This window comes from Schistocerca serialis, chromosome 7, assembly GCF_023864345.2.
Source record: "Schistocerca serialis cubense isolate TAMUIC-IGC-003099 chromosome 7, iqSchSeri2.2, whole genome shotgun sequence".
Lineage (NCBI taxonomy): Eukaryota > Metazoa > Arthropoda > Insecta > Orthoptera > Acrididae > Schistocerca > Schistocerca serialis.
The window spans coordinates 23612676-23627352 of NC_064644.1; the positions used below are offsets into that span (position 1 = coordinate 23612676).

Consider the following 14677-nt stretch of genomic DNA (forward strand, 5'->3'; position numbering starts at 1 on the left):
CAACCATCTGCACGAACAGTTGGACGACGTTCGCAGCAGCATGGACTATCAGCTCGGACACCGTGGCTGCAGTTATCCTTGTCGCTGCATCACAGTCACGAGCGCCTGTGATGGTGTCCTCAACGACGAACCTGGGTGCACGAATGGAAAGACGTCATTTTTTCGGATGAATCCAGGTTCTGTTTACAGCATCATGATGGTCGCATCCGTGTTTGGCGACATCGCGGTGAACGATCGTTGGAAGCGTGTATTCGTCATCGCCATACAGGCGTACCACCCGGCGTGATGGTATGGGGTGCCATTGGTCATACGTCTCGGTCACCTTTTGTTCGCATTGACGGCACTTTGAACAGTCGACGTTACATTTCACATGTGTTATGACCCGTGGCTGTACCCTTAATTCGATCCCTGCGAAAACCCACATTTCAGCAGGATAATGCACGACCGCATGTTGCCGATCCTATACAGGCCTTTCTGGATGCAGAAAATGTTCTACTGCTGCCCTGGCCAGCACATTCTCCAGATCTCTCACCAATTGAAAACGTCTGGTCAATGGTGGCAGAGCAACTGGCTCGTCACAATACGCCAGTCACTACTCTTGATGAACTGTGGCATCGTGCTGAAGCTGCATGGGCAGCTGTACCTGTACACGCCATTCAAGCTCTGTTTGACTCAATGCCCAGGCGTATCAAGGCTGTTATTACGGCCAGAGGTGGTTGTTCTGGGTACTGATTTCTCAGGATCTATGCACCCAAATTGCGCGAAAATGTAATCACATGCCAGTTCTAGTATAATATATTTGTCCAATGAACACCCATTTATCATCTGAATTTCTCCTTGGTGTAGCAATTTTAATGGCCAATAGTGTATTGACGCAGTCGTACGTGTGTGGTGAGGTAGGTGGTCGGCTGGTGTGCGGAGGTAGGCAGCCCTGCGTTACCTACCTGCGCGGCGTGCAGCAGCGGCGGCGCCCTCCCCCAGCCGTTGTCCGGCGGCGGCAGAAGCAGCGCTCTCCGCGGGCCCAGCCGGTGAGCCGTGGTCTGGACGCGGGCGCGCGGCAACCGCCGCAGCTGAAGCGCCGGCCACAGCCGCGACGCGCACTCCGCCGCGGCGGGCTGCGGCGGCGGCGACTGCGACGCCGGACCTGCGGCCGGACGAGGGAGCGTAGGGTCAGAGAAAAATCTCTGTGCTTTTAGACTAGTTCTGAAACAATGGCAGGACGCCACGAAAGGCACTACGACTAAAGACTGCTCGTGACATCTGGCGGTTGTTCGTGAAAGCTGTTGGTTCACTCCCTTGTCGCTAGAATGTGTTAGGATCAGTGAGATCACTAGAAGAGGTAGTGAAGCAGCGTTACTACAGGCAGCGAAAATTTGCGCATGTTGTAAGTAGGCTGTTTAGGTTCTTATATGCAGGCTGTTTAGGTTCTTATATTGGTAACGCCGCCGCCACGTAGCGCTCCCTGTATGAAAATCACTGGATGTGCTGTGTGCAGTCTGTGGCTAGTTTGCATTGTTGTCTGCCATTGTAGTGTTGGGCAGCGGGAGCTGGATGTGAACAGCGCGTAGCGTTGCGCAGTTGGAGGTGAGCCGCCAGCAGTGGTGGATGTGGGGAGAGAGATGGCGGAGTTTTGAAATTTGTCATGAACTGCTATATATATTATGACTATTAAGGTAAATACAGTGTTTGTTCTGTATTAAATTCTTTCATTTGCTAACTATGCCTATCAGTAGTTAGTGCCGTCTGTAGTTTGAATCTTTTATGTAGCTGGCAGTAGTGGCGCCTGCTTTATTGCAGTAGCTCGAGTAAGCAAGATTTTTGTGAGGTAAGTGATTTGTGAAACGTATAGGTTAATGTTAGTCAGGGCCAATCTTTTGTAGGGATTTTTGAAAGTCAGCTTGCGTTGCGCTAAAAATATTGTGTGTCAGTTTAAGCATAGTCTTGTATAATTGTTCAAAAGGGGACGTTTCAATGTATCCTCCACAATCGATGCCTGTGTGTGTTTCCATACAGGCAACCGAAATTCGTACTTACACAATTTTCAGGGTGGCTTTTGTGATAGAGGGTATACAGTCAGTTTTTTCCAACATTACTACAACTACAGTAATATGTGCAGGCAGAGGTCTCCCTCCCCCCTCCCTCTTTCTCTGTATAATGCACTCAGAAATATATTCCTCCTAAAATAATTGTTGCCTCTCCCCGATGTTATTCAATCTGCATATTGAGAGAGCTGTAATGGAAAGAAAAGATAAATTCGGAGTAGGTAGTAAAATCCATGGAGAAGAAATAAAAACTTTGAGGTTCGCCGAGGACCTGGAAGAGCAGTTGAACGGAATGGACAGTGTCTTGAAAGAAGGATATAAGATGAACATCAACAAAAGCAAAACGAGGATAATGGAATGCAGTCGAATTAAATCGGGTGATGCTGAGGGAATTAGATTAGGAAATGAGACACTTAAAGTAGTAAATGAGTTTTGCTATTTGGGGAGCAAAATAACAGATGATGGTCGAAGTAGAGAGGATATAAAATGTAGACTGGCAATGGCAAGGAAAGCGTTTCTGAAGAAGAGAAATTTGTTAACATCGAGTATAGATTTAAGTGTCAGGAAGTTGTTTCTGAAACTATTTGTATCGAGTATAGCCATGTATGGAAGTGGAATGTGGACGATAAATTGTTTGGACAGGAAGAGAATAGAAGCTTTCGAAATGTGGTGCTACAGAAGAATGTTGAAGATTAGATGGGTGGATCACATAACTAATGAGGAGGTATTGAATAGAATTTGGGGAGAAGAGGAGTTTGTGGCACAACTTGACAAGAAGAAGGGACCAGTTGGTAGGACATGTTCTGAGGCATCAAGGGATCACAAATTTAGTATTGGAGGACAGCGTGGAGGGTAAAAATCGTAGAGGGAGACCAAGAGATGAATACACTAAGCAGATTCAGAAGGATGTAGGCTGCAGTAAGTACTGGGAGATGAAGAAGCTTGCACAGGATAGAGTAGTATGGAAAGCTGCATCAAACCAAATTCAGGACTGAAGACCACAACAACAACAACAACAACAACAACAAAATAATTTATTGTTATCAAGACTGCTACTTTTTTTGAGTCATCAGGCTTCTCACTGATTTGATATGACATGTCACGAGTTCCCCTCTTGCACCAACCTCTTCATCTCAGAGCTGCATTTTCACCCTATATTCCTCAATTATTTGTTCAATGCAGTTTATTTTCTTACAGTTTTTGCCCTCTACAGCTCCCTGTGGTACCATAAAAGTTACTCATTGATATCTTAACACATGTTCTATCATTTTCTACTTCTTTTCCATTTGTCCCTTTCTTCGCTGATTCTGCAGAGAACTTTCTCATTCCTTTTTCTACCAGTCCATCAAGTTGTCAACATCGTTCTATAGCACCACATTCCAGACGCTTGGATTCTCTTGTTTTCCGATTATCCCACAGTCCACGGAACACTACGATACAATGGTGTGCTCCAAACGTACAAGAGCATACGGTACATCGCCTCCCCGTAGAGTCTTCCGATGTAACTCTTCGGGCTTTCCTGGCGAGATCTTGACGTGTGGAATAATCGAGCTACTGCCGGATGTTTGTGTCGCTCTGGCACAATATTTCAGCCACGTAACTCGTTGCCTTCTTCCTGAGACTGCCGTGTTGGAGCACCAGGGAAGTGCCAACACCTCAGGAGCAGCACCAGGCGGGCGCGGACCGCGAACGGAACGCCCGACATAGGACGAGCCCCAGAGAGCGGCCACAGATGGCGACCGAGTCGGGCGCGGACGTCCGAGGGAGCACCGGGGAAGAGACAACACCTTACAAGCAGCGCCAGGCCTGCGCGGACGGCAAAGAGAGCACCCAGCGCCCTCTGGGCATAAATACTGGACAAGATCCTCCAATATTGAAGTTTCAGGTAGCACCTGAAGAAGGCAACGAGTTACGTGTCCGAAATATTGTGCCAGAGTGACACAAACATCTGGCATCAGACCTGATTATTCCACATGTACAAGAGCATGTTGAGAAATAATGTCTCCCAATTTTTATATCAAAAATCTTAAAGGTTTTCAAATAAAAAGAACATTATTAACATTCTACATCTTTATTCATCATGTCTACATATTTATTTCTCAACATATTCACCATGGCAACGAAGACATTTCTCTCAGTGAGAGGCCAGCTTGTTGATACCACCATTGTAGAATGTTTGACTGTGTTGACAGAGCGACAACCTCACCTCTGATTGCACCACTTCATTACTATCAAAGTGGAGAGTTTGTAGGCATTCTTTAACTTTTGGAAACTGACGAATAGCTGATGGGATCAAGTTAGGGCTGTATGGTGGATGATCGAAGACAGTGCTCCCAAGGTGTTGGATTGTTGTAGATGTCACAGTGCTTCTGTGAGATCTGGTATTTTCATCTTATAGGAGAGACTGTTCCATGTGTGGACGGACTCTTCGAATTCAAAACTCAATTACAGCACACTGTTTCTCATGCACTGACATAGTTATATGAGTTATATAACACACTGTCATGTTAGGCCCAATTCATACAGAAGTGGCGTGCCGTGGATGTCTGGGGGGGGGGGGGCGGCATGGGGGCATGGGGGCATGTGCAGTGATTCACGCCAACTCCGTGTTAACTAATGAGGCAATTACACAGAGATGGACTGTTGCGGATGCGTCACTTCATGGTCCACAACACAACCGTTTGTCGTACGAGGTGCATTCAAGTTCTAACGCCTCCAATTTTTTTTCTCCGGACTGGAAAGAGATAGAAACATGCGCATTGTTTTAAAATGAGGCCACGTTCATTGTCAATACGTCCCAGAGATGGCAGCACTGTACGGTAGATGGGATTTTACTGCCCTCGGCGAGAATGAGAACTGTTATAAATACTTAAAATAGTGACGTTTTCCTTACTTGAACAGCGTGCAATCATTCGTTTTCTGAATTTGCTTGGTGTGAAACCAATTGAAATTCATTGACAGTTGAAGGAGGCATGTGGTGATGGAGCTATGGATGTGTTGAAAGTGCGTTCATGGGTGCGACAGTTTAATGAAGGCAGAACATCATGTGACAACAAACCGAAATAACCTCGGGCTCGCACAAGCCGGTCTGACGACATGATCGATAAAGTGGAGAGAATTGTTTTGGGGGATCGCAGAATGACTGTTGAACAGATCGCCTCCAGAGTTGGCATTTCTGTGGGTTCTGTGCACACAATCCTGCATGACGACCTGAAAATGCGAAAAGTGTCATCCAGGAGGGTGCCACGAATGCTGACGGACGACCACATGGCTGCCCGTGTGGCATTTTGCCAAGCAATGTTGACGCGCAACGACAGCATGAATGGGACTTTCTTTTCGTCGGTTATGACAATGGATGAGGCGTGGATGCCATTTTTCAATCCAGAAACAAAGCGCCAGTCAGCTCAATGGAAGCACACAGATTCACCACCACCAAAAAAATTTCGGGTAACCGCCAGTGCTGAAAAAATGATGGTGTCCATGTTCTGGGACAGCGAGGGCGTAATCCTTACCCATTGCATTCCAAAGGGCACTATGGTAACAGGTGCATCCCACGAAAATGTTTCGAAGAACAAATTCCTTACTGCACTGCAACAAAAACGTCCAGGAAGGACTGCACGTGTGCTGTTTCACCAACACAACGCACCCGCACATCGAGCTAACGTTACGCAACAGTTTCTTCGTGATAACAATTTTGAAGTGATTCCTCATGCTCCCTACTCACCTGACCTGGCTCCTAGTGACTTTTGGCTTTTTCCAACAATGAAAGACGCTGTCCGTGGCCGCACATTCACCAGCCGTGCTGTTATTGCCTTAGTGATTTTCCAGTGCTCAAAACAGGCTCCTATAGAAGACTTCGCCGCTGCCATGGAATCATGTTGTCAGCCTTGTGAAAAATGTGTACGTCTGCAGGGCGATTACGTCGAGAAGTAACGCCAGTTTCATCGATTTCGGGTGAATAGTTAATTAGGAAAAAAATCGGAGGCCTCAGAACTTGAATGCACCTCGTATGAATGGCATCGAAGGGCACCACCATTTAGGATAGGGAAAGTTAGTTTTGTGCGACATTCTGAGCACAAGTTACAGCCAGGTGCAGGCTGGATTGCAGTGAGTTACGGATACCAACGGTTGCGAAGTTGAATGGAGGCCACAGGGCTGTCGAACCACTGAAAAGCATAAACTCAGTGTTTCGCAAGGTGCAAGCTAGAGGCAGAAGAGGCTCATTGGCGCAACTGGGGTGTGGTGAGTACGTGACTTGGAGTGGAGCGTTAACAAAACAGAGGCGCACAGATGCGTATAAATAGGTGCTGTTCTCTAACAAGATTCATTCGAGTGTGGCAACTCTCCTGGACTGTGGGGCGTATCACACCACCGGCTATACGCAGCAACAGATGGGGTGCCAGCGTCCCAGTCCATGGCGGGTCATTGGTTCGATCTTCTGACGCCGATGCTGGTTCCACAGCCAGCCAGCCGGCAGCAGGCCACTCTTTGGCTCACTACTGCAGGCAGTCGTCTCAGCTCCCTACACACACCAGAGACTTTCCAAGGTGAGGGCCGCAGATTCGGACGCCAGATAACGGGCCCTTGTTGCCGCCGCGATCTCAGCTATGCCAGCAAGGAAGAAGCATTGTGGGGCTAGCCTATGGCTCCCAGTGGAGCAGCGCTGAGACAACGAGGATGGTGGCTGTTGAGTCGGCTGCTGGCACAGCCATCCTGACATCACTGGAACTCAGCAGGCTGCACAAGGCTGGCACAACACGGCATGGCGTTACATGGGCTGCTGCGGTGCTTCCTCAGCATTGTGGGACCCTATGACACAGACCAAGATGAACGAGGGCACTGTAGCTAAAAAAACACTAAATCATTTGGAAAGTTCTCGGCGAGTTTTAATATGGTACGTCCTGGCACCGATCCACTACATTGGTGTCCTCCCGGTTTCATTTGGTCATCCTGATACATTTGATGCCAGAAGTCACCACCACAGATACGCGTTGGAGATGTCAAAGTGGCTTGCTGCTGTTTCCATTAATCTGAAGTCATCCGATGTGCCTCAGAAAAAACGTTGCATGTAGATGAAGCAAAGCTACATTGTCTCAGTAGGTAGTTTATTAGTAAAACTTTTACATTTCGCGGTTTGTCCACTGTGCAGAATTTCTCATTCGAATTTGAGGAAACTATCAGGAAAAAAACAGTCGACGTCTTATAGCCTGAAATCTGAGCTTGATAGTGAACTGGTTTTATTTTCGTTATTGCGAATGGTTATTGTGATACCTTCCAAATAACAAAGCCATCGGGTGCATTTTGAAAAGCTTGCACTGAAAAATGTAGTCACTGGGCAGTTTACTTTTGCAGGCTTTCAGAACATAGGGTGTTGCATACGAAATGTAGGTAACAAATCGAAAATGTCTTTAGCAGCGGAAGGAGAGCATTACGTCTTTCCAGTCCTGAGTAAATACGTGATATATTTTCACGTTTGACCACGACGAGCTAAGTTGCGCAACGCTAGACGTCATGGCCTCAATCTAATTGGATTTGTGGTCGTGTTTGTCTTTTGTATGTGGTTTATGAAGTCAGCTATAATCACCCTTTACGTTAATATTGCTTTAAGAGTTATTTTCATTTGAAACTACCGGTAGACAATCGTAGTTACAGTGGCAGAATTAGCTCCATACTTTATGCATAAATTTTTCTTGTCTGCACTAACAGTTTCATTCACGAAAAATTCAATATCTATTTCCTTTCAGTGAGCAGGAATGAGAAACGGGATTTTATTGTTGCTGTAACTAAAGTATTCCATGTTCTGGATCTTTATGCTTACCCGTTTTATACTTACATTTTTAGGCTTTCTTTGTGCAGGCAGCGTACATGAGGTAAAAGGCCGTTTTACATACTCTTATAACAGTTATTAGTTATTACATAACTACGGTGGTTCAGTAGGTTCAGACTCACTTTTTGTAAGAAAAAAGGAAAAAATCTTCAATAGTAGGGTCATTCAGTACCTTCAGGCTGCCTTTCTTATAAGAGGGTAGGAAAAAGCCTTTGATCTTTTCTTTTTTCTTATAAAAAAGTTAGCCTGAACCTGAATCGCCCTTCTATCCCAACATTTTAATTGTAGCTCAATTATCTTCGTATAAAAACATAAAATTTATTATAAAATACATAGAAAATCAAGGGAAAGAGAAAGGTATTTTTTCTCACATTGTCTTTTATAGGAAAAAATCAAATTTAAGTAAATAAGGGAAACGAATTCCTTTTGTTTTAAAAAACATTTTTATATGTTCCATTGCTTACCTTAAGTTTCTTTCTTTTCTTTTTCCTTTTTTTTTTTTTTTAAGCAGACATAAGATTATCATGAGCTGTTGATTCTACATGTTATTTGAATGTACACTTGACTACAATTCTATCACATTCACATGTAACTTTAATTTTCTGGTATCCCCTTATACATTCTTTACATACAAGGGTTGTAACTTAAATAGTGGCAACTATTTATTCACAACCGATACAAAGGAGTTACATATTCCTTCAAAGTAGTCACCAGCGTTTTGTAGAACCCGTTGAGAGCGATGTGGAAGGCGTAATTTTGCGACTCTTTAAAAAAATTGTAGCCAAAAAGTAAAATGAAGTGACATTCTTCAAAAGTTATTGATCTACAACGCCACTGGATGTGAATATTTGTAAACTATAGATATGGTGAAAACATTTATATGGAGATTGATAATAATTTGAAAATTATTTTGCCAAATAGATACCATACATTAATTACTGGTTGGGATTTTCAGTTTTTTGAAGATGGAAATATGAAGCTGAAATACAAGAGAATGAAGAAACTTAAAATCTTTAATAATTTCATGATCTACAGTTTCTGGTTTGTGTGATAATATTATACCTAAAATACCATATTTTAAAAAGAAATCCGCTTCTCTTACTTTCTTAAACTCGATTTCTTTTCTAATGAAGGGAACGTAAGGAAAAATTACCCTCTTTTCATTTCTATTAATTTTCTATGTATTTTATTATAAAATTTATGTTTTTTATATATACATTGGGAAAGTACTGTGGTTTGCTGCGGTTCAGTCTTCTTTTCTTATATGAAAAAAGAAAAATCGAAGATTGTACAATTACTCATGTCTATTTGGAAAAAATAGCACTATCTTTTTTACTTTTCTGGAGGAAGAAGGTTGAATCTGTGAAATTACAGTGTTGTGCTGCTGAAACATTCTGGTTTTACTCTGTTACTTATTTACTGCACATAGAGAGATCTTATTTTAAGACAGTACACAGGCCAAAACACGTAATGTTTACTGAAATACAAACTTGCACAAGCATCACCAGAAGATATGCGAAAATGCGACACTATTCCTCTTGCAGTTACAGTCAGCATGTATAGTCAGCATTACATCTTCTGTCCTCAGTTAACTTGTTTTGCTAGACAGAGAAGCAAGTCCACTATTCACTTGGTACTTGCTCATAGAAATTCCGTTTTTCGGCTGGGAGATACTATCACATGTCAAGTAAGGATTCCTTCTTGGCTCTTTTAGCTGGCATAATTTTATCACAGAAGATAGGGAAATCTTTAATGTTATCTAGCGGCAGATTTTTCTTACCAGGACCTCTCGGCTTCTTTCCAATGCTTTCACACATCCATGATTGCTGGGTGTTACGAAATGTGTAGCCAGACGTACTCATTTTGATGAGCTTCTGTGCATCCCATGGTCTAGTGCACCAAGATCCTTGAAATCCTGTGGTTCCTCCTTGCCCTGAAGTAATCTGTTGTCCTTGGTATTGGCAATGTCTGGAAACCAGTTTTTTGGATGAAAGGATATTTTGTTCCTCTCTATAAGGTAAAATCTCTATCACATGGGGGGGGGGGGGGGGGAGGGGGGATGTTAGGTTTGTGGTAAAGTTTGCACATCTATCACATGGTAGGAAACTATGCGCTGTAACGAAGAATTTCTGTTCTACAGCAGTGAAATATTTATGGATGATCAAATTTGGGAAAAGTGTCGGAATATTTTGAACATCTCACAATATAAGCAATGGTTAGACTTACATTAAAATGAAAATCGTATGAAAAATTGAAATTATGAACAAAACATTCCAATTGCGATGATTTCCTCTGAATGCTGTTCTTCACTTTGTGTAACACAATAAAGAAACAGATTGAGACAGTCTGTAAAAATGCTGGAAAAGTTTGAACACTTGTTCAGGTTCCCAGAATGAGAATGTTTCTCATCTGGAAACATCCCCCAGGCTGTGGCTAAGCCATGTCTCCGCATTATCCTTTCTTTCAGGAGTGCTAGTTCTGCCAGGTTCGCAGGAGAGCTTCTGAAAAGTTTGGAAGGTAGGAGACGAGGTTATGGCAAAAGTAAAGCTGTGAGGACGGGGCGTGAGTCGTGTTTGGGTAAATCAGATGGTAGAGCACTTGCCTGCGAAAGGCAAAGGTCCCGAGTTCGAGTCTCGGTCCGGCACACTGTTTTAATCTGCCAGGAAGTAACTTGTTCAGGTTTTTATTTATGTCGAAGGTGCCAATTCCTTCCCTTTTCTCAACTGTAAGGGATGTATCCAATATCTTCTTCGTTGCTCAACATTTACAAGTTACAAAAGATACAGTGCATCAATCTGTTCGTCTCATGAAGGCGACATGTTGTAATCCGTTCGTAGCATGACCATCTAGCGTCTCTCTGACAGCACCACTTTACGATAGGTGTGGACTGCCCACGTCCCATCCGCGCCCACGTCTGTGACTCGCCGCAGAAAGGCGTCCGCGCCGCTCTATTTCTGTGTGTCGGGCCTTGCACGCTACGGTTTAGAGCTCTCTAGTGGCAGAAGGCTACAAATATGTTGACGTGAAGAATGAAGATGTAGAATTCGCAGGCATCACTTTTCAGCGCGCCCTCACACATTCTCAGAAAGTTCCTCCTCAAACTGAAGACTATTTTGCTGCTAGTAAAAATTTACGACCAGGAGTGCCCTGTTAACCTGCGCTAGCCTCAATTGTATGACCTTGCTTTGTCCGCCATTGTTATTTTGCTTCCAAGATAGCATAACTCTTTCACTTCGAGTAATTATTGGTCCCCAGTTTCCATATTGATTTTATTGCTCACATTGTTTCTGCTCTTCCTCATGACTTTCGTGTTTTTCTTTTTAGTCTCAGTCCGTATTCTGCACAAATTAGACTCTTCATTCTGTTCGACAGGTCATCTAATTCTTCACTTTCACTGAGGATAGCAACGTCATCAGCGAATTTTATCATTTATATCCCTTGCACACGGAATTTTATTCCCACTCTTGAACATATTTTACATCCCAACACTTCCTTATTGGTCTTCCATTCTCATTGTCCCCTCTTGGTTCTTGTACACATTCTGTATTACGAGTATTTCCTATATCTTACTCCTGATTTTCAATCAGAATTTCGAACATCTTGCATCATTTTACATTGTCGAACGCTTTTTCTAGATCAACAGATCGTATCAACGCGTGTTGATTTCACGTAAGTCTTGCTTCCAGTATCAATCAAACCTTCAGCAGTGCCTCTCTCGTCCTTTACCTTTCCGAAAATCTTACAAATCCTCAGTTTTCTTTTTCATTCTTATGTATATTACTCTTCTTAGCAACTTAGATGCTTATCGTCATTATCTTCCCTTGCTACCTACGGGTTGTGCCCTTTGTTTAGCTCACGTGGCACTATGCAGTTAGTAAGGAAGGTTGCTGGCAAGCGTTCTTAGTGAGTGATCGTACTGGTCGGTCGCGAGACTTTAATTTTGACATGATTTGCCTGTGGATGACAAAAAAATTAATGACTAGAGGTTTAATTACTTTATTAATCAGGAAGCTCAAATTTTTGGAAATTTGTGGTAAGAGGCTATGGGGCCAAACTGCTGAGGTCATCGGTCCATAACCGTACACTCTACTTCATCTAACTTAAACTAAATTACGCTAAGGACAACAAACCCACCCATGCCCGAGGGAGGACTCGAACCTCCGACGGAGGAAGCCACGTGGACTGTGACAAGGCGCCTCAGGCCATGCGGCGTAGCCCAGTAAAAAGCAATGGGATATAGTAATCTGTTAGATTTGGCTATAGCGGAGAAAGCTGTCAGCAACCATAAATTGTTATTATCAATCAGGACCTAAGTGTGAGACTATTACCTTCAGTTTTCCGATTTGTATTGCATCCAGCCTTAGGACAAGAGAGAAAGACGAAAGATGCGAGCAACGAGAGTAATACAGAAGGAAAGTTCTGTCATGAAGGTTTAAGCCTCAGAAAAGCATAGTGGAGTTAAAATGAGTTGTGGCTGGTAGCCGATGGTGACCAGAGTACCAAATTCAGGACACGTTGCAAATATGGACACTACAATAAAATTAAAAGGACCTTAATGAAATGCAATAAATTTGTTACAATAATTCGATTAATTTACACTTTATTAGTGCCATTGAAGATGAAGAATAGCGAGCAGAGAAAATCTATATATCGTCACTGTGAAGTTTCTTCAGCATGTCTGTATTCTTCAAACTTACAGGAAAATATTTAACACAACTTCCATCAAAATTCACTCTAGCCACTGTCTGTATGTAGAATCCATACATAGATACTCTGGCTATTGGTTGTAAGATATGCAAAGACTTCCTCCATTCCAACTAACATTTAACATCTCCCACTTTCCCCAAAGTTTCTCAGATTTGAAGAATGGCTTTAATGTTGCACTAGACGCTGCTGTAGAGACTGTTCTTCCGTGTACTTCTCTTTGTAAATGGCGCTTTATATCTCTGCTGTGTCTAAGCTGCTCGTCAACCAGATGATGATCCAAAATATTATGATCCCTGCCTAATAGATTGTTGGTCCACCTTTGGAATTAAAGACATTGCCAGTTCTAGGTATCACGGATGCGACAGTTTGTTAGCCGGTTTGTGAAGGTATGTGGGACCAGATATCCATGCACAAGTCAGATAATTCCTGTAAATAACGGGCCACTGATTTGTGTATGTGGTGATGGCACCCGATAGCGACGCAGATGGGTTCCATAGCATTTCGCATCAAGCTAATTTGGTGGCCAGGACATCAACGTGAATTCACTATGATGCTCCTCAAGCCTTTGTATTATGGTTCTGGCTCTGAGACACGGACAATTATACTGGTGAAAGATGAAGTCGCCGTTGGGTAAGACATCTAGCATGAACGGATGCAGGTGGTCCGCAGCTGTAACATTACCACCACAGGCCTCATGAAAGACCAGGAGAACGTCTCCTGTAGCATAATACTACTCCCACCGGCCTGCGCTTGGGGCGCGATGCACGTTTCGAACCTTCGTTCACCTCGATGATGGCCTTTATGGAGATGATCATCGACCTGGTGTAGCAATGAACGTGATTCATTTGCCCAGATGGTAAGTTTCTATTAACCAATTGTCCAATACCATTGATCCTGTGCCCACTTCAATCGTAATTGACGATGTCGCTGGATCAATATGGGAACACGTAGGCCTCATCTACTGCGGAGCCCAGTGTTCAGTAATGTGTGCTAAATGGTGTGTTCCGAAACACATGCGCGTGAACCACTATTGTGCCTTTCCTCCAGATATGTCATAAATTGTCGCCTATCCAACTTTACAGAGCAGGCAATCGGCAGAACTCCATGTTCTGTGTAGAGTCGTGGACGTTCAACCATTTGGTGCCTGTGGTAGTTTCACTGCCCTTCTACCTCTTTCCATAGACGCTCAACACAGTAGCACCTGGATATTCGACCAGCATTGTCGTTTTCAAGATACTCATTCACAGACTCTGTGTAATAATAGTGCGGCCTTTGTTAATGTCGCTGTCAGTGGATTTCCTTATTTGTTGCGTTTGTAGTCGCCAGAATGAGTACCCTTCGTCTCTGCTCCACGTACATACATTTCTTACCACGTTAAGTTCCCACAACGCCGCCAGGCGGCATCCAACGTAGCGGTGGGCAGTAGTCATAATGAAACTTCCTGGCAGATTAAAACTGTGTGCCGGACCGAGACTCGAAGTCGGGACCTTTGCCTTTTGTGGGCAAGTGCTCTACCAACTGAGCTAACCAAGCACGACTCACGCCCCGTCCGCACAGCTTTACTTCTGCCAGTACCTCGTCTCCTACCTTCCAAACTTCACAGAAGCTCTTCTGTTTGTAGTGTTGACACCCACACCCACTAGCTGAGGTACTCAGACGGGTGTCCTGTCTATGTTCCTCAAAACCTAAGAGACGTCCCGTAAAGAGCAATGGAAAGACCATGTGCACAGAATCGCTTGGCTGTTATGAGCACATCCTGACAGTTTTTTTGTGGATGATGGGGAGATTACTGAAGGAGCAATACGTTGGCTCCAATGTCGACTAGTAGAGTGACGTAAAGGCCTCCCAGTAAGATCCCGAAAGGCCGGCACACTGAATGGAGATTATACTGAAAAATAGGGTGGTATAGCCAGAAGAGTGGGACTAATACGGCATATTGCAATCCTGGAAAAATCCAACCTGCTTACAGAAAAAAAGTGTTTCATTACATACTGAACACCCCTCATGCAACGGGTAAAAGAGTTGATAATTGTTAAATCTGATGGAAATGAGCGTCTGGAATTCCCTTTGAGAAAAATCAGGACAGAGGTACAGAAATCGT

The 14677-nt window shown here is 43.7% G+C and overlaps 1 protein-coding gene across 1 annotated transcript in view; it reads right to left on the minus strand.

Annotated features, from left to right (window-relative positions):
- Positions 1-14677, minus strand: part of LOC126412583 (uncharacterized) — a 474286-nt gene that overhangs the window by 43555 nt on the left and 416054 nt on the right. The window contains exon 5 of the mRNA XM_050082234.1: positions 945-1070. Coding sequence (XP_049938191.1) covers positions 945-1070 — 126 coding nt within the window. The remainder of the gene's footprint in view (positions 1-944; positions 1071-14677) is intronic.